General features: G+C 40.7%; 1 protein-coding gene across 9 annotated transcripts in view; it reads left to right on the forward strand.

Annotated features, from left to right (window-relative positions):
- The window catches only part of LOC115656464 (ankyrin repeat and KH domain-containing protein 1), a 187,357-nt gene that overhangs the window by 51,774 nt on the left and 114,124 nt on the right, over positions 1–21,459 (forward strand). For all 9 annotated transcript variants that reach the window (XM_030573221.1, XM_030573215.1, XM_030573218.1 and 6 more), the window contains exons 3-4: positions 16,302–16,458; positions 20,935–21,082. In XM_030573221.1, the coding sequence (XP_030429081.1) occupies positions 16,302–16,458; positions 20,935–21,082 (305 nt within the window). The remainder of the gene's footprint in view (positions 1–16,301; positions 16,459–20,934; positions 21,083–21,459) is intronic.

The raw sequence follows: 21,459 nt of genomic DNA on the forward strand, positions 1-21,459 counted from the left end.
ATAAAGGATAAAAACTGATAGACAAAAAAAATTTTCTTTTTAATACAAACTGTGGAACTCATTGCCAGAGGATGCTATTGAGGCCAAGTGCTTAGTAAGATTGAAATAGGGATTTGATACTTACGGATAACAGATATCCAGTATTATAATAGTTAATGCTAGCAAAGAATATTTGGAAAGAGAAAAAAATGTGTTTTAGGGCTTAAGCCATTCTCTAGCTACAAGGGATTAGGATTCAATCATAATGGAAGCATATTACCCACCATTTGCCTATAGACTGGGGGACGGGGCTGGAGGGTGGCACAGTGGTGCTAGAAGCTTCTAGTTAGCGCTTTGCTGAAATTCTTAAATGGTTTTCCATTCCAACTGTAATAAATGTGAAAGTTGCTCATTGGTACTGCAGGTGGGTGATAGATGTATGAATTTCTGTTAAGCTTATCTTACTCAACATTCCTAGCAGTGAAGGAATAGGGAGGAGTCTTGATTGAATGGACTGAAGTAATAAACCGAACTCCTGAAATAAAATTTAATGCTGACAGGAGTTAAGTAGCTAAATAAAAATTCATGTTCATTTCAAAGTCCAGAACATTGGTTACTTCAAATTGGGGATCAGATGTGCCATTGTATGAAACAGTCTGACAGAAAAGCAGGTGATGCTGCAAGTGAGAGAGATTAATCAAAACATGACCACAATAATAGGGACTTGGTGTTACGTTAGACTTAATCCTGACTGAATCTCTTTTTTATGTCCAAAAAGTGGCGAAATCAGTTAGACCATAAAAACTGGAAGGCAAAGAATTGAATTTGGTAAAGTAACAACTTTTTTTATGCCAACATTTCCTTAATTAGGAGGAAATGAGCAGTTTAAAGAAATGATTGAAGCACTTGACCGTAGGTGCATTCCTTCAGACATATTTAAAGCTTTAATACAGAAAAAAATTCAGAATAAGACTGTGTTAAAATTAAGGTGATGGTTGGCACATGAAGAATGACACAATAGTGGGTAATCCAAGCATCCATTCAAAGGGAAAATATTCCTAATTAACGCTAGTTATTGATTCTGAAAAGGAAACAACATATTGTCGAAGATGCCATGCAAGAATGTGGAGACAAGTATGACAATGAGGCTTCTGCTTTTTGCTAAGAAATTTTAAATGAAAATTGCATGTAAAACACAAATGAATGTTAATGATGCAAAGTCAAGCACTCCAAAGTTAAATGCCAAAATTAGTGTTCTGCACAATCTTAATTTGGCCCTTTTGTGCATATTCATTGTGATAGTCTTTGATTACATGACTACTTACTACTTTTCTCTGTAGGACCTGGCTAATTCAGTGCAGAAGATACAAGATGCTCACAGAATGAATCAGGGTTGTGTAGTCAGAGACCTGCCTCACCTGTGGCACAAGTTGGAAGGGGGAATAGTTAATGAGGCAGAGGATTGGAAGGAGAGAATGGATGGTCACATGGTTAAAGCAGTTGAATGTAACCCTCATGGAGAACTGTATTCTGTCCCTGAGTTTGCCAGAGAGGTCCTTTGCAATGCTAAGCAAATCACCTAAATTCAAAAATTTCAGATAGCTGTAGTGTTTTCCTCATTTTCTGAGGGCTTGTCTACATCAGAAAGTTGCAGCACTGGTGAGGGAGTTACAGCGCTGCAACTTTGATGGTGTACACATCTGCAGGGCACCACCAGCGCTGCAACTCCCTGTTTGCAGCGCTGGCCGTACTCCCGTTTTGTCTCGGGTGTAGAGGATCCAGCGCTGGTGATCCAGCGCTGGTAATCCAATGTAGACACTTACCAGCGCTTTTCTTGACCTCCGTGGAAGGAGGAAGCCTCTGGTAATCAAGCTGGTCTCCTTTCCCGGTTTGCTCTCTCGTTCCCGGAACCCCGAGCAAGCAGGTCTCCTTCCCTGCGGTTTGCTGGGTGGCTCCGGGAACGCGAGAGCAAACCGCGGCGAAGCTGGTCTCCTTTCCCGGTTTGCTCTCGCGTTCCCGGAACCCCGAGCAAGCAGGTCTCCTTCCCTGCGGTTTGCTGGGTGGCTCCGGGAACGCGAGAGCAAACCGCGGCGAAGCTGGTCTCCTTTCCCGGTTTGCTCTCGCGTTCCCGGAACCCCCCTTGAAGCCGCCCAACAGCGCTGCAGTGTGGCCACATCTAACACCACTTGCAGCGCTGGTTGCTGTAAGTGTGGCCACTCTGCAGCGCTGGCCCTATACAGCTGTACTAATACAGCTGTAACAACCAGTGCTGCAAAATTTTAGATGTAGACATGGCCTGAGTGTCTGTTTGAAGACATCTGGGGCCTTATTTGGAGAAGTGCTGGGTACTCACAACTACAGATGAAGTCAATGGAAGCTATGCTTTGAACTATAAAATGCTAATTACTCTTTTAAAAAAAATTAAAAGATGGGGGGATGCTTATGGCCTGATTTTTCTTTCTCACAGGTTGAGTACCCAAAATTAATAGAAATATGAAAATTTTGGTCATAATCTCTACCTCAATTTCCCATTTGTAAAATAGAAATACCACCTAAAAAGTTGTCGTCAAGATGAGTTCATTAATGTTTGTGAAACATTCAGATATTGCAGTGATGAGCACCATTAGAAAGCCCCTGAAGAAAAATGATTTTGTAGCCAGTGCAGGGTTTAGGTCATGTGCAGAAATAAGTAATGGCCACATGCTGAGAAGGATAAAAGGAAATACTTAGTAATTACCTATTCAGTGAATTTATCCCATGCACTGAATGGAACAAGGATCCCTGGGGATGGGGGAGGATGTGATCATGTAATTAAAGAATATATCATAATGTGTATACCCAAAAGTGAACTAAGATTACCCAGGCAACCTAAATTCTGATTTTTAACTTAGATGTTTTGATTTTGCAGCCTTTAAGATTTTAAAATGTTCTTTTAATGTAATTTCCTAGAATTTTTCTTTAAAAAATAATCTTTAAAAAACCCAACAAATTCAGTCATAGGTAAGGCTAAGATTTTGTCATGGATATTTTTTGTAAAAGTCAGACAGGTCTCTAGCAATAAAGAAGAATACACAGAAGCCCATGATCTGTCCTTGACTTTTTTACTAAAAATATCCATGATAAAATGGAAAGTGACTGGGCAACTATGGGGTCGCTGGGAACTCTGGGGCACCGCCACTCATGGGAACTCAGAGCTCCAGGATCCCCCTGCCCCAACTGGCAGAGGGGAGGTGCAGGGTCCCACTACCCCCTCCCCAGCATTGGGGAGCTTTGGGCACCCCCCTGCAGCCACTGCAGTGGGGAACTGTCAGGGTCCCCTTGCCCTGTGGCAGTGGCTGGGGAGCTGTCAGGGTCCCCCTGCCCTGTAGTGGTCGCTGAGAAGTCCGCCCCCCCGCAGTGGCAGGAGCACCTTACAGCTCCCTGCTACTGCGAGAGGAGGCAGGACCCTGCATCTCCCAGCTGCCAGGGCTAAAGTCACAGAGGTCTTTGGAAGTCATGGATTCTGTGACTTCTGCAACTTTCGTGACAAAATCCTAGCCTTAGTCAGTCATAGGGAACCATACTGTTTCACAGGGCTGGAACAACAGCTGATTGAAAAGGTAGCATTTCACTATTTTTTTCAAAACTAATTCTGCTTTCAGTTAAAAAATGTTCATTTTTAAAAAATGTTTTGAAAAGTTTCTTCCACTTCAGTGGGAAGGGAACACTTTCTCACGTTTTTTGTTTTGTTTTTCAGTGTGAGTGTAAGAAAGTAATTGTGAAAAGTCATGTGGGGCTTTTTCACAAAAGTTATTTTTGGTATCAATTTTTGTTTTGAATTTTCTTTAAGTGGGAAATTTCAAAGAAACATTTTTATGAAACTTTTCATCCAGTCAGAATACCATTTTTTGACTTTGAGCAAAAAAATTCAACTAGCTCTATTTGCAATGTTTAGATCAGACCTATACCACTTGAGCTAACAATTTACCATTGCCAACAGCAACTTTATCTTCTATCCAGAGTTGCAATCAGTAGAGGCTCTCCTTTCTTCTCACTGCTGACAGGGCATTCTCTAAGGGCTTTCAAATTTGTGGGAGTTAGCTGGAAAAAAATTAATACTTCATCTTGCCAATGAAAATTGTTGCAACTCTCGAAGACTTTTTTTGCTTTGTATCCAACTACCATAAGAGAGTTTACTTGGAGCATGAAGGACTATTTGATGAAATCATAGTCTATACTTTACACAACGAGAGGCGCTAAACTTAAATATACAGTTGACAGAGTTTCAGAAGAACTTTTATGAATACAGGATGACACTACTGTTGTGGTCTCAATGGAAATCTTGCTTGATCTAGTGATCAGAGAACTAACACTACATAAGAATGAATTGGAATAAGTATTTAGATAAGTATGGAATCTTTTCATTGCGTGACCAACATGACTGATCCTGAATATAAAGGTCAGACTGAGCCCAAACAGGTGGAGTGGTAGTTGAATGGGTAATGGAATGAAATCCAGCGTTCGTTCTTTCCTATCTATAAATTTGAAGATCCTAGATTTACAATAAACTGACAATCTTCTTTGCATCTGAACTGTAAATTTTTAAAAACTGCACTGCTGTCTAGTTAGCTCAACTTCAGTGGTGTTTTTGGCGTATTTGGTTTAGTTTAGTGTCAATTCTTAATAGACCTGTTGTAGAAAAAGCAAATGATTTTTTTCCAGCTATCTCACATTTGGGCAGATACAAAAGCGTGGTAGACTTAAGCTAATAAACTGGTCTCTTATCATTATTGCTCTGATTAATTACGGAATTGTTAACTCTTCTTTTAGGACAAAATGCCTTTTTAAGATTTTTTTCTTTGTAAACATAATTATATCTTAAAGTATGTGGTGTTTCAATTAATAAAACCTTAGTGGGTTTTTTCAGGTTGAGGCAAACCAAAACTGCATCACATCATGCAGGTTTCAGAATTTATGAACCCGCAAGTTCTTTGGACTTTCAGGCTTGGTACGCTTGAAGTACCAAGAGTCAAGGACTGTTGGAATAAGTGAAGTTTTTATTTAGTGTCTAAGTGAAATCCAAAACACCTAAGTAGAAGAGCAGATAAGTAGGTAAGGGGGAGAAAAATGACACAGGCATTGCATAGAAACAAACAAAGGTCGTATTTTTGTATTAGCATTTCAGAGCAGCTCATTTTACCAGCTTCTTCCCTGGCCAGATTTACCAGAAGAGGACACCTGACTCTGCTTAGTAGCCAGTCAGAGGCAGTGATTGATGAACAGCTAAATAGACCTACATGCAAGGTCTCATTAAGGTTGGTGCCAAGCCCAATCACCTAATCCTTCTATCTTAACCTGACCTACTTCAGGTTGGCAATTGGACAGGTGCTCCATAGCAGTGGGTCTCAACCTGCAGGCCACTTGCAGCCCAATCAGCACACAGCTGCAGCCCATGTGACAACCTCAGGGCCGTACAGGTAGTATAGATGTTGTGTGGATGTGGCTCAATTAACACACAGGGAGCTTCATATGCAATCCACGATAGTAAATAGGTTGGGAACCACTGTTCCATTGTCTCCCAACTCAACAGTAAGTCTAAGGATCTGTGCACCAGGAAGTTAGTGGCTAACTTTCACAAAACCGTGTGAGTCAGATCAGCTGTGGGCCTCTGTAGTTGTCTAGAGGTTATATGAGACACCAGAAAAGCCCAGTCTATGATCTTCATGGTCGCAAATCAAGATTTCTCTCTGGCCCTAGTGTGACGCTATTCTTTTAATTACCAGTAGCCTTGTGGGCAGGAAGATGCTTTAGTTACATTCATGGCAGGCTATGTTTCTGCACAACTTCTGAATTGCATCTTCGTTTAAGAGAAAAAACCGTTTTTAAGCCTTAAATTAGGCTTTGTTGAACTTGCATACATGACTTCCTCCCAGTTAATAAGGCTTATATCATTACTTTGGAACAGAAGTAAAACAATGAATTCTTGCTAAATCTGTTCAGTTCTAGGTTCCACATTTTTAAACCCAGAGCCCTTAGGAACAAGGAAAAGCTGGCAGACATTGAAGGGGTGTAAAAACAAAAAAAAAACAAAAACCCTTCTCTTAAAAACAGGACAGGTTATCACTTCAGATAATTTAGGTTTATATTGCCTTAGATTCCTGTTGGATTCACTACTGGCTTTTGTAGCCCTTTGTTACCACTAGGGGAGGTTGCTGCTGTCTTTTAGTATGCAGCATACTTGGGGAAGGTACTTCTGTCCCCTTTAAAGGGTAATTGTATTCTTGTTGCCTCGATCTTCATCCCCAGCTGGTATAGACAATAAAAATGTATGAATTGCTTCAGAAAGTTTTTATAGGATTGTTTTATTTGTTCCACACACAGTCAGTCTAACCAGCTTTCCCTGTGTTGGAATACTAGATATAACTCTTGGCTTCTGTTTCAGAGTTCACTGTATTGAGCAAATAGAGATTGAGAAACACATTCATTACATTGGAAGCTGGTATACTTGCATGTGACTTAAAGCCTTCTAGGCTAGGAGTCATAGTTTTTCTGTAAAAGTCTTGATCTTGGAAGATGATTTTGGGTGAGCATTGGGAGTTCTTCTTCCAGGGGCATTTTTCTTGGGAAATTAGTGTTGCATTAACTGATTGAAATCATGGGGCCACTTGAAAAACTCAGGTGCAGTAAAGTGGCTGTACTGTCCACAAGTTCTGAAGGAATAGTGTATGAAATAATGGAGATAGTGATTAGCATATGTACTACATCCTTAAAAGCAGCATTACTCCATCAGCATATTTCCAGTCCACAGAAAAGGAGCTAAAAGAGATGCTGTGAATTAGATTGAAGAGCTTTACTTCTATTTTAGGGACACGATATAGTTCAGTACACCTCTACCCCGATTTTAATGCTGTCCTCGGGAACCAAAAAATCTTACCACATTATAGGTGAAACAGCGTTATACTGAACTTGCTTTGATCTGCTGGAGCGCATAGCCCCACCCCCAGGAGCGCTGCTTTACTGCATTATATCCGAATTTGTTATATTGGGCTGCGTTATATCGGGGTAGAGGTGTATATTGTAGCTTCACCTGCTATGATCAAACCAGCCTGGCTTATGAATGGAAAATCCTGCCTTCTGAGTGGAAAAACTAAATAAAATAAAGCTGACACTGGTTGTCACTAACTTGGACTATCAAAAGTTTTTGATCAGTTCTTGCCAGAAGTGCAGAAAATAACAAAGGGGAGCTTTTATGAGTGGAAATGAAATGATAACCTTTTAAGGATCAGTATTCAATTAGAGAAATCTTACAAATGATTTAAAATAAGACTTTTTCCATAATCCTCTCTGACTTGTTGGACGCATAAACTAGCAAAATAAAAACTGGTCATATGCTGATGAACTGTAAATGCAGAGTCCTCTGGGGAAGGCCAAAGATAATGTCACTTACTCAAAGTCCTTCAGTTGTATGGCAGTAGTTAAAACAGGACAATTTTCCAGAAGCAGGTTGAGTGTTGTACACTATGATGCCAGTAGAGTTTTTCTGCCCTTTTTATTCATCTCTGCTTTTATTCCCTCTGCAGGAAGAAAGTGCTGAGAGAGTCAAGGCACTGAATTTGGTTAGGAGTATTATGGGACTTGCATAGGTATATGGCCATCAGGAAGTTTAGACTTGAAATTAGGCGAAGGTTTCTAACCATCAGAGGAGTGAAGTTCTGGAACAGCCTTCCCAGGGGAGCAGTGGGGGCAAAAGACATCTGGCTTCAAGACTAAGCTTGATAAGTTTATGGAGGGGATGGTATAATGGGATAGCCTAATTTTGGCAATTAATTAATCTTTGACAATTAGCAGTAAATATGCCCAATGGCCTGTGATGGGATGTTAGATGTGGTGGGTTCTGAGTTACTGCAGAGAATTCTTTCTTGAGTGTCTGGCTGGTGAGTCTTGCCTATGTGCTCAGGGTTTAGCTGATCGCAATATTTGGGGTTGGGAAGGAATTTTCCTCCAGGGCAGATTGGCAGAGGCCCTGGAGTTTTTTCACTTTCCTCTGCAGCATGGGGTACGGGGCACAGGCCACTTGCTGAGGATTCTCTGCACCTTGAAGTCTTTAAACCATAATTTGAGGACTTCAGTGGCTCAGACATAGGTGAGGGGTTTGTTGCGGGAGTGGGTGAGATTCTGTGTGTTGTGCAGGTCAGATTAGATGACCATAATGTCCCTTCTGACCTTGAAGTCTATGATTCTATAGGTCTAGAGATGGCCAAGACTAATTTTTCTTCGAAAGAAGAAAATATCAGAGGGACTGGGATGTTTCTAACATTATGAAAGTTGGGGAACAGATCAGTAGCTCATCTTTTATCTTGTACCATAATACAAGAACACTTGACTAAAATGAAAGGGCAGTGAGTCCAGGTGGATGGCTTTGATTTCTAGAATGTGTATGTATAGCTGAGCTTTCTGACAGAAGCATAGGTCCTGAGTTTTGAAGACATAGGTGGGCTCCCATCCTTGAGTGGAGACATCCATTATCAGAGTCTTTGTAGGTGGAAGTGCAGAGAAGGGTACTCCGCTGCACACTTTAATAGCGTCTTTCCAGCAATTAAATGCGTAGGAGGATTTCTTGTGGGACACTGACCATCATGTTTGTGATATGTTAGATACAATGACTTTAACTACAGTGATATGGAGCATAGGTGAAGTCTGACAAATTGTCACATAGGTGCATGAGATTGTGTCCCCCAAAAGCCTGAGGCATGTTCGCATTGATGTCTTTGGATGAGCCTGAAGTTATTTTGTTTAAATTTCACTATAATACAAAATCTTTCTTGTGGAAAATAGATTCCAGATCAGTGAAAGTTAACTGCTTGTATGAAGTCTGTGCGGAGAGAGCAGCTGTGAACTTCTCTGATTTTCAGGCCCCGTGTGGCAAAGAGTTGTTTTGAACTGAATTGGTCATCTGTGGGGGTTGCTCTCCTCAGATCAACCTTTGAGATGGGGTAGTCGTTGAGATAGGTAGACATGGATTCTTTGTCTCCTAAGTTGAGCTGCCACAACTGCCAAGCATTTGGTAAATATCCTTGGTTCTGTGGAAAGGCCAGGACTCTGTTCTTGTCGTGAGATGCTCCTACTAGGAATCTGAGGTGTATATCCGGTGAGCTGGATGTATGGATATGTGAAGATAGACATTTTGGAGGTCAAGAACTATATATCAGTCTTGAGGATCTAATAAAAGAATTATGGAGGCCTGAGTCACCATCCTGATTTTCAACAAATTTATAGATTTCAGATGTAGAAGGTCAAAATGGGACACCAACTTTCTTCTTTGAAATGAGAAAATAATGGAACTAAAACCCATGCCCTCTGAATCCTAAAGGCACGTTTTACTCTGCTCCAGGTTGGAAAGGGGAGTCAACTTCCAGTTTTAACAGTATTTTGTGAGAAGTGTCCCTGAAAAGGGGTGGGGAAGAAGGGACTAGAACTGGATAGAATAACGCTTGAGAAAAAATTCTGGACCTCCTGGTTTGAAGTGATCTGAGTCCAGGCTTCCCAGATGTAAGAGATAGTTGACATAGCAGATCAGAGTGGAAGAAGAGGGGAGATACTGCAGCAGAGGTGGCCAACCTGTGGCTCCAGAGCCACGTGCGGCTCTTTAGAAGTTAATACGTGGCTCCTTGTATAGGCACCGACTCCGGGGCTGGAGCTACAGGTGCCAACTTTCCAATGCGCTGGGGGGGGCTCACTGCTCAACCCCTGGTTCTGCCATAGGCTCTGCCCCCACTCCACTCCTTCCTGCCTCCTTCCCTGAGCCTGTTGTGCTCTTGCTCCTCCCCCCCAAGCCTCCTTCACACCACGAAACAGCTGATCAGGAGGTGCGGAGAGGGAGGGGGAGGTGCTGGTCAGTGGGGCTGCTGGTGGGCAGGAGGTGCTGTGAGCTGGGGAGGGAACAGGGGAACTGATGTGGGGGCTGCTGACTTATTACTGTGCTTCTTTGGCAATGTACATTGGTAAATTCTGTCTCCTTCTCAGGCTCAGGTTGGCCACCTCCGTACTGGAGAAAGTCTGTCAGACTCAACACTAGTGTTACAACAACTGCGGGGTGGAAGTTGTAAAATGTGTAGCAACAGAGGAGGAGTCTGAGGGTAGTAATTGCTTGAAGCCCTACTTCTTCCTTGGTTGTGCCAAAGCCCTCTGCAACTGGGGCTGGCACATTTACTTTATCCTATTTTTATCAGTGTCATTCTTTCCTGCACAGTGGAAAATTGTTCAATGAGTAAGCTATTGAAGGTGTTTGGTTTTTGTCTTGTACTGCAGCAAGACTATAACTTGGGGCTTTCTACATATGGACCTACTACTAGAAAAGAATATGAGATGAAGACAGTCTTTTGTGTGGATAATGAGAGAAATTAAAAGCATCATTATTAGCACATGTCTGCATAGCGTCTCACCTAAATTTGGTGGTAGAGTGTAAGTATCCTTTGATTTTTACAAGCCAAAATTAGATACAAAATTAGATACAAAAGATGCAGGTAGAATTTGCAGCATTTTGTTGAGATGACAGCCTCTAACTGCCTGGGATGGGGATGGATATTTTGTACCAGGGTGTCAAGTATCAGAGGGGTAGCTGTGTTTGTCTGGATCTGTAAAAGCAGCAAATAGTCCTGTGGCACCTTATAGACTAACAGACGCTATGCCGACGAAGTGGGTATTCGCCCACGAAAGCTCATGCTCCAATACGTCTGTTAGTCTATAACGGGTAGACAACCTATGGCACAAACTAATTTTCAGTGGCACTCACACTGCCTGGGTCCTTGCCGCCAGTCCAGGGGGCTCTGCATTTGAATTTAATTTTAAATGAAGCTTCTTAAACACTTTAAAAACCTTATTTATTTTTACATACAACAATAGTTTAGTTCTAAATTATAGACATAGAGAGGGACCTTCTAAAAACGTTAAAATGTATTACTGGGACGTAAAACCTTAAATTAGAGTGAATAAATGAAGACTCGGCACAGCACTTTCGAAAGGTTGCCAACCCCTGGTCTGTAAGGTGCCACAGGACTCTTGGCTGATGTACCAGGGTGCAGTCCTTCAACTTACAGTACTCAATCTCTTGTTATCTATGTCTGTCTGAAAGTAAATTTGATGCTCTGCACACACCCCTTTAGCTGCTGAAAGGGAAGAGGAGCAATATCTCTTCCTTCATGCCTCCTGGCTACTGTGAGAAACAGAGGAAAGAAATCTATGCTCTGTCACCAGTTTTTTGTGGCCACCTCTGAAATATCTGACGTCTGCCTCGTCTGCTGTTCATAGCTTTGCTAGGCAGCAGAATAGCTGTGATTCTTTAGTTACACTGTTACCCACAAGGTTCTTGAGTAACAGCAGAGAAGATCTTGTTTGACGGTTTTGCCAAAGAGAAGCAGTATGAAATTATCAACAATGTAGCATTAAAGATGCCTATGTGCAGATTTAAGAAGAAAACAACTCCATTGGTTTATACTTTGAGAGTTCTCTGCGATATTGTAATTTCTTACATTAGAAGGTAACAATTGGAAACAACTGAGTGCACTGGCAATATGGCTTGGCAGCTAGAAACAAGAACGAGCACTTATGTGACTAGCCAGATCTCTGCAGACCACCTGCAAATAACCTGCATACCCGTAGTGATCAATGGACAGTTTGACAGCTGCTTCTTTGAAGCATCAAGTATAGGTCATGGCTGTCCGCAGGACTAGGTTGGATAATGGTCTGATCTTGCGTCACAAATTCTGCCATTGTAAGAATAATTGAAAAAGCAAAAATGAATGGAGAGAGTTCTAAAGGTAGATACACCAGATTTGAACAGTTTTATTGTATAGGGAACAGGAGGGAAAACAGTGCAGGTCTCTTGAGGGATAGTGAGGCATATAGTAAGAGAAGGCAGGTATTACTAGGAAACTATTTTCTAGCGATAATTAAGGCGCATGCTAGAAACAGGAGTTGTCTGTGGGCAGAAGATGAAAGATTAATGTAACGAAGAGTAACACTAGGTAAAAAGAATAAACCAATGCAACTTTAAACGTACCAGGTTTCACGATAAAGCAGCAAGCCTTCTAAGAGTGTCTGTACTACCTGCTGGATCGACAGGCATCGATCGATCCAGCGAGGGTTGATTTATCACACTTAGTCTAGACGCGATAAATCGACCCCCGAGTGCTCTCCCGTCAACTCCTGTACTCCACTGCCACGAGAGGCGCAGGCAGAGTCGACTAACCGCAGTGAAGACACCGCATTGAGTAGATCTAAGTATATCGACTTCCGCTATGTTGTTCATGTAACCGAAGTTACGTAACTTAAATTGACACCACCACACTGTCCCCCAGTGTAGACCAGGCCTTAGAGTATAAACTACTGCTATTGGGGGGCGTTTCTTTCCAGTTTTGATAATTCTCTGGATATGTAATTACTTGGCAACAAAAGAGATGCTAACATGACACTTTAAAACTTGATGTAAGGTTGGACCTGGGAAATAAGATACATGAAAATCTGATCATCATATGGGGCAATGTCAGGGATTAGCAGTTTGCTAGCAGAGTACAGTTTTGGTTAGTTTATTCTAAAACCCAGTTTCTTCAAAGAAGTGATGATAGAGTTGTGAAAGCAGTGGAAATAATTTACTTTGTCTTCAAGAAAACTTTGTATCTAGTATCTTGTGAAAAACCAGTGTAAAATTAGCAACTGTAATACAACTTGATACATTTCTAAAGTGTTAAATAAATGGTTACTGGTTAGATGTGACTAAAGTGAATTATGAAGATAATGCGAGGATTGCATTAGGCTCCTGTCTTGTTCATACTACCTGGCAGATGGCGCATGCAGCTACTGTACAGACATGCACATGACTTGCTTTGGAGAATTTGTCCCAAACAAAAGGGAGGCAGGATTCAAAAGAACTTGGAAAAACTGAGTGAGGTTAGAAGCGTGGGAACAGTGTGTGTTGTATATATTATCTTTAAAGTTTTACATCGTCTAGAAATTTAAGTTGAAAAATAGTTGCATATTACAGTATCAGGACAAGGAGTTGGGGGAAGTGTTATCCAGTTTTAGACTGATTTTTAACAGTTGGGAAAGTAAACTGAATCCTGGAGTGTATGCAGGTATAAAGCATGTCAGGAGATCATAGTCCTGTTTACAGAGAATAAGATTTTGAGGGTATTGAGCAAAACTCAGTATATATTACAGGAAGGATATCAAGAATTCTGAAGAAACTACAGAAATGGATATCAAAAATAAGGAGTCTCCAAGGTGTTAGAGAATTAGTGGAAGCAGAAACTAGAGAAGAAGCTTGAGAAAAACCTAAATATATTTAGTGTTGGGAAGCTTATGTTGTAAATTGGAAGGTAATCCCCTCAAGTATACAAACTTGAAGTAGGAAAGGACCTGTCACTATAGGACAGTTTCTATAGCATGAGCTTCCTAAAGTATAAGGGAATTGGGGTGAGTGTAAGGATCTAATTTTGTACAGACAGAAAGGAGTTGCCATTTAAAAAGTCAGATTTATCAGCTGTTTCCTCACTCTGCTTTTTGAGAAACGGCTGTGTGGTGACAGTGGGTAAACCTGATTTACTAATAGTTCTGTTACAGCTAATATACTGTGGGGGTGGGGGAACACTGCTTGGTGAGCTTAGTCATACAAATAGGTAACATGTCAATGTGAACATCACAAGGACACCTCCTGAGCTTGAGTGCTGTAGTGTACTGCTAAAAAGAGAAAATTGTTGCTATCAAATCACATGCCCATCCATTGTCTTCCATTATTTTAAATCTTAATTTTTGTACTTGATTTTCATTTTTTAAATTTACATATCAAGTCATATGAAGCATGCAGACAATTAGTCACAGAAGAAAAAAGCTGTCAGAATGTAGTCTGCCTTTAGCCTAGTGTAATCATTTTGACTAGGTGAGCCAGGTTTGCTGAATTTGGCCCACTGTTTTAAAAGCAATGATCTGAATAAATATTCATACACACAAATAGTATGATGTGTCGAGGAAATGAAAATTTAAGACGTCTTAATACCTTTTCCTCCATCCAAACAAACACCATACCAGAGACTACACCACAACTAACTCTGCCCTATTAGCGATGCTAATCTCCTTGCACTTTTGCAAATTTCCCATCCCATCGCAAATGAATGAGATTGCTCTTCTCCTTTTATACCCTTCCCTTTGTTGCACAGTTCTGGTTACTAATGCTAGACTCTGGGTTACAAGCTGGGAAAAATAGAAAACATAGTTGAATTTCAAAAGAATCAGAAGATGTACCTATGGCAAATGTTAAGATTTCTGAAATGTATTGTCCAGAATCACTTTCACAGGCGTTTTATCTTTCTGGTGTGGCCCTGGTTACATCTGTGATTAAATAGCTACTCAAGCCACTCTGTTGCTTAGCTTATTAAAGATGACCTACATTTGCTGCTGTTGAATCAGTGTGTTAGTTTCTAGTAATGTGTAAACCAGTGGTTCCCAAATTGCTCATGCTGTTGACCCCCTTTAAACTCACCTCTGTTCACATGAGCCTCCTGATACCTTAGTTCTCAGGTTGGCTTTGCACTCCATCTTAACAGTTTACTTTGAAACTTTTGGGTGGGTAGCCAGGCCTGGATTAACCAATGTGACTCATGCAGGGTCTCTGTCTCCTGGGGTCCCTCGAACACCAAACCAAAAAAAGGGTTGGGCAACTGAGGGCCACATCCAGTCCACTAGATCCTTTTAGTTGACCTGCTGCCCCATGTGCTGGAAGAAAGGGATTCCATCAGTCTCCTTCCCTTTCCCATTCCCTCCCTTTCCCATGCTTTTGCTGCTGGCCATAGGAAGGCATGCTGCTGCTTTGAGTGTATTGTATTTTTCTGGCAGCACATGGCACTTCCTAGCTTTTCTGGCTGGCTGCAGCTGTGGGTGTGAGAGCGCTTTATGGGTATGATCTGTGCAGCATTTTGGAACAAACTTCCTAGCTTGGGTCAGCCGATTCAGGCACTGAAGCCCACCCTCTTTCCTAGGATCAGAGCCTGAACCCCCACCAGAACCACAACTTCAAACTGCAGTCTAGAGAGCTATATAAGAAGGGAGCACTAGCATGCGCTCCACTAGGCTGAGTCTCTGGGTCTAGGCTGGGAGGTTCAGTCCAAAATGCTGTCCAGACATACCCTAATGCTCCAGTAGCAGATGGCACTACCCCGGTGGCTGTTTGTTTAGAAGCTTTCTTGCATCTTTTTTTCCCTTGTCTCATGACCATCCTGGTACTTTTTCAGGGCCATCCTGTGGGTCATGACTGACAGTTTGGGAACCACTGCAGTGAACTATTGTACTGTAATTCAGTATATTACCAGAGACTTGACTAGTAGCATGTTTGTACTTGAAGATTTAAGTCTATGCTGCAAGTACAATTGTGCCAGAATATTTACATTTGTCGAATAGATGGGGCCTTAGCTCTGAGTACATCTTTGGGTACAACCAGCTATGCGGGATAAGCTTCTACAGGGGTATCAGCAGTGGAAAAAGTTTTCATTGTTGGCATTTGAGTGGCATTGAGATTGAGGTAAGTTTCCCTTTCTTTTGGTGCTATTGTTTGCTAGTCTGTAGATTCAGAAGTGCATCAGTTTGTGTCATAAAGGTCAACTACACACTGGTACTAAACTTCATTTAAAAAAAAAAGATTAAAAAGTTTACCGGGGTTAAAAATTACTATACACGGTCACTGGAAAAAATCATCCTTTTACTACATTGTGGAGTAAGATACTTTATTTTGGTTTTATCTGGTTCTCTGCACTTCAGTACATTAAGCTACTTGAAGATCAAACAAATATTTGTTAAACTTTTTTCAAGTTTGTTAAAAGCACTTATCCTTGTTGATAACTAAATCCTCAGGAAGCTTTTACGTTTTTTACTTCCTAAGTTGTGGGGAATGTGGGGCATCTGAAAAATTGGAGGCATCTGAAAAATTGGAGTAGAAAAATTATTCTTCAAATTCAGATAATCTTAAAGAAGCCAAATGGCATTACATCAAAGCTTCCCAGGCATTCACTTTTAGACTTGTTTCCCATGCTTGTTCTCCACCCTGAGTTTTTTCAAAAGGTATAAGCTTGAAATTGGGGCATATAATAGAACTGCAAATAAACATAGCTTTGCTGCTGCTATAATTAAATTTTCAGATTATAAAAAAGTTATTTTAATTGTATTTGATTTCCCAGCATGTTTGCAGATGACTTTTTTTTACTAATAGTGCATGTGACTGAAATTTTAAAATAGTGTCTTTGCATTTTTTTTGTGTGACTTTCATACTAACCTGACTGATGAACGAACAAACACTGAAGGAATTGGTAAATTGTCCACTGCCGATGGTAAAGCCTTCGCAGATCCTGAGGTGCTCCGAAGACTGACTTCGTCTGTCAGCTGTGCGTTGGATGAAGCTGCTGCTGCATTGACACGGATGAGAGCAGAGAACAATCACAATGCAGGACAAGTAGACAAGTATGTAAAGGCTTACACTTTCATATAATTTAAATTATGGTATCTAAATTGTATATTTGAAAATGATTTTTTTACATTTTGAATTTAATTACTTTTGCAGTTCCCACCTCTTCTACTTTCAGTTTCCCCTCAGATATTTGACATTAAAGTGGTAGTGTATGTGGGCCTGAAGGAAACTTAAATAATTGTTGAAATACTGTATAGTGTACACTGCAGAACTAAGTGTGTAAGATTTGAAGTACTGTTCCTGGGGAACAGTTCTTCAAGGAATTTAGAAATGGACATAACTTAATTAAATCACAAACACTATTCAGTTAACATCTACCAAGTATGATGTTTTTAGTTATTGCGTCTTTAAATATAGTATCACAGATGTGCCTGGCTCTTTTCAAACATAGGACAAGGCCCTTTCCCCTCAGAGTTTATCATTTGTTAGACAAATAACATACATGTAAATCCATAACATGGGATCTGAGGGAACGAATGGGGTAGTGTATTGCAAAAGCATTTTTACATTTACTTTTTTGTAGCTGTTTAAGGCCAGAAGGGCTAGTTACGATCATCTAGTTTGGCCCTGTATAACACAAGCCATAAAATAATTTGTGCATTTAGCCCACTGAGTTGATTATGTGAAGTTTTCAAGTTATATTATTAAAATATGCATCATTTAGTCTTGAGAATAGCATAGGGTGTGTGGAAAACTTGAGCAGACAGCAAACAGGAAGAAGAGTTTGGAGAAGATGTATTCTTTGTGTCAACTAGAGGCAAGTTCAATGTCCATAATATTCATATTGCTTTGTAACGTCTGTTTTTTTCAGTCTTTATTGCTATGAGCAGATTCAGCTTCAGTTCGATTCCTTAGTAGGTGGGCTTGAATACACTGCCATGTACACAATATATACAGCCAATTCTTTGTATAAAATACTTACTTTGATTAGGATAATAAAATGATTGGATCTATGCACTGTTGTATTTTAATTTTAGAGTATTTCTCTAAATGGAAAAAAAATCAAATGGTATGACCTCTGTCTGCAGTAACAGTCACCCTATCTCAAAAAGGGTATTGCAGAGTTCCAAGGGGTTCAGAAAAGGATGATGAGTGTTTAAGGGCATGGAGAAACTCTCGTAGGAAGAGATTTTTGTTTTTTGGGGTGGGGGAGATTGTTTCTCCTTTGAAGGGAGATAAAGATGTGTACAAAGATTAACCTAATGAATGTTCTAGAAAAGATAGATGGGAAACTTCTACTCTCCTTGTCTCATACACAAGAGCAAGGGGAGTATTCAGTGAAATTGAAAAGCAGGTGGTAAATTCAAAATTGAGAAAAGGAGATACTTTTTCACTTATCATAGAATCATAGGACTAGAAGTGACCTTGAGCGGTCTAGTCCAGTCCCCTGCACTTAAAAATCTCCAACGATGGAGATTCCACAACCTGCTTAGGTAATTTATTCCAGTTTGGAAGTTTTTTCTAATGTCCGACCTAAACCTCTCTTGCTCCAATTTAAGCCCATCGCTTCTTTTCCTATCCTCAAGGTTAAGAACAATTCTTCTCCCTCTTCCTTGAAACAACCTTTTACGTACTTGAAAACGGTTATCATGTCCCCTCTGAGTCTTCTCTTTTCCAGACTAAACAAACACAATTTTCTCTCATAGGTCATGTTTTCTAAACCTTTAATAATTTTTGTTGCTCTTCTCTGGACTTCCTCCATTTTGTGCACGATTCCTGAAATGTGATGCCCAGAACTGGAGAGACTGTTCCCCAATTGAGGCCTAATCAGCATGGAGTAGAGCAGAAGAATTACTTCTCATGTCTTGTTTACAACACTCCTGCTTATACCTCACAGAATATTTGCTTTTTTTGCAACAGCGTTACACATGTAACTAGATTGTGGAACTCGCTATCACAGGAAGTCAGACAAAGAACTTCACAGAACTTTGAGAGGGATTGGATATTTATTTGGATAACAAGAACATCCAGAGTTGTTTGAATTAATGCAAATAATATTTTGGAAAGGGTATAAAACTTCAGGCTTAAGGCTGAAGCCACTCTAAATATTAAGGATTGGGATAAAACCTTTCTGATGGGTAGATTATGCCAAATCTGCCTACTCTGAAGTTTCTTGCACCACCTTCTGCAGCATCTGGTGCTGTATTTTGTTGGAGACAGGATACTGACTAGGTGGACCAGGAATGTGATCCTATGTGTCAGTTACTATCACATTACATTGTTAATCCTATATTTAAATGTCTGCTGTAGTCACTGAAGGGAATCACAAAAAGCTCAATCTGGCAAATGACTTCCACCTCCTTATCAGCCCAGCTCCTAGAGTACTTATCTGGCAACTACTAACATTTTCATTATCTGAGAAGGGTGTATCTCTCAAGTGAGAATTATTTATAGGGATTCAAAGAGTAGTTTAATCACTGGAATTCTTTAGTACTTTGTTGGAAATTGAAATTCATATATATTCCTGAATTAACAAGTGAACTTTCTCTTCCTATCAAAGTCTGTACACTGAGAATGATAGAGGAGAGGCTCTGGAGTCAGCTTGTGTATGTGTCAGAAAATAAATGGGCCCAATTTCTCTTGAATTTTATGCCTCTGTGCCAACCAGTCCTCGCTTTGAAGGCAAATTTCCATGTCTTATAAATAAGATGCACTGGCAGGAACACATCACTCTGATTGTTCAGCTGGAGTTGATCCTACAGTTATCTGTGTTGGTAATCATGACACAGGCTACATTTTAGTTATGGGTATTTTTTAGTAAAAGTCATGGGCAGTAAACAAAAAATCACAGTCCGTGACCTCTCTGACTTGTACTTTGAAACCTGACTAAATCCTGGGTGCTTTGGGGTGGCCTGGGGGCACCGGGGGTGCTCTGGGATGGGGGTTGGTGTGGTAGGGCTGGCAGGCTGCCTATCAGGCTCACCAGAAGTGGTGACATCCCTTGCCTCCTAGGTGGAGGCGCGGCCAGAGGGGCACCATACGCTGTCCCAGCCCCGAGCACTGCCTCTGCAGCTCCCATTGGCTTTTAAAACTGTTGCTTAAGGTAATGGTTAAGAATTTCCTGAGCCTTAAGGTCTTTTATGGTGACAAGAGCTTGGGGCATTGGTCATGACAACTTGATAGTTAGAGAATAGTAATACTGTGTAAGGACCTTTTGCCCTTTTTATCCTTCTTGAATTGGCACGTCAGTCAGTTTCCAGTATATTTTATGCTGCTACGCTAGTGCATTTTCACTTTGGAATGTAAGAGGTACATTGACTGCTCTAGATTTCCTACTTTTTTGTCAGATTTGGGGTTCTTGAATGAGAAGGAGCTACAGAATACCCACCCACCTCCCTTCCTTGCAGTTTAGGGCTAGTCTACACTGGCAAAGCTGCGCTTTAACCTGCCTTGTGTGGTCGTGGCGCAGCACTGAGAGATACCTCTTCCAGCACTCTAATAAACCACCTCTATAAGGGGCATAGCTCCCAGCGTGCACTCCCAGCGTTGGAGCACTGTTTACCCTGGCGCTTCACAATGCTGCAACTTGCTGTGCTCGGGTGGTTTTTTTTATCACCCTTGAGCAAGAAAGTTGTAATGCTGTTAATTGCCACTGTAGCCAAACCCTTAGTTGAGGTATCCCACTATGATGGAATGTTAAATAAAATAACTAATCCATCCGCTAGGCATATTTTAATAATATATTATTCCAGATAGGCTGCAAACTTCAGTGGCTTGAGTTTCTTTGGTGTTTTTTAAAGGTATAGTTAAAATTTTGGCAGTCCAAAAAGATCAAATAACTAAGGATAATTTGTCATATAAATGTTTTGTCTAAACATTCATTACTTAATTTTTTTCCTTCCAATAAAATAATTCATGGAGTAGGAGTAGAAAATTCTTGTGGATAAAGCAGAGGGCTGGCAGATGGGAGATCTGGTTTATTCCTAGTTCTGCAACAGTATTCAATGTGATCTTAGGCAGGTCACTTAAGCATTGTCTATACTGGGAATTTGCCTCATTCTTGCAGTCAATGGTAGCTGCTGCCAAAACTGCCCCAGTACAAACCTAAAATGTACACAGAAAAGCTGCAACTTGAATTAGTGGAGATTCTCTGCTTGAAACTAGGATGAGCTAAGTTGGTGCATATTATAGTTTCCCTTGTCTGGACCTGGGATTTGCACCAATGCAGCTGTGTCAGTGGCTTGGCACTTATTTCAAAATCAAGGCAGATTCCTATTAGACTATTTGTGAAAGGGAATAGTAGCTCCTACACAGAGGTGTTGAGCTATTGTTTGTTTTGAAAAGCACTTTGCCTTTCTGTATCACTTTCTAAAAGACACTTTCAAAGTGCTAACCCGCAAACTAGCATGTCAGTTAAGCAAAAGTCTTTTGACTTTACCTTGACCTTACTGTTGTTTATCAGAAAGCTTACTACCTATCTGTTGTAGAATTATTCCTGTGTGTTCATTGTATGATAAATAATTTTCCAGTCGCAGTTTGGCAGAAGCATGCTCTGATGGGGATGTGAATGCTGTCCGGAAGCTGCTGGATGAAGGAAGAAGTGTAAATGAACACACCGAAGAAGGGGAGAGTCTCCTTTGCTTGGCCTGTTCAGCTGGGTATTATGAATTAGCACAAGTAAGTAGAAAATACACAATCACTTATGATTGAGACTTTAAATACAGAGTGCTATATGCGTGAAACTCTTTGAAAGCCAAACATTTTTAGTCCTTTTGATAAGAATGGATTTTGTGCTCTAAAAAGAATATGAAGTAAAATATAGTGCAGTTCACTTTATTGCATGCTCAACAGCCTTTCAGACTGTTTTCCACTAAATATGCTTTTTACAAGCCCTCAATCTAAAGAAGAGGGGGTAACAAATAAGACATGCTACAACATAAATGATCTTGTTTGAAAATTACATCTTGTATGTTTTTTCAGATCTGCCTCTAGCTTCCAGGCACATCACTTCAGACATAATCAAGCTGTGCTGCCAAATAGTCATTCTAAGGCCT

This window comes from Gopherus evgoodei, chromosome 8 (assembly GCF_007399415.2).
Source record: "Gopherus evgoodei ecotype Sinaloan lineage chromosome 8, rGopEvg1_v1.p, whole genome shotgun sequence".
Lineage (NCBI taxonomy): Eukaryota > Metazoa > Chordata > Testudines > Testudinidae > Gopherus > Gopherus evgoodei.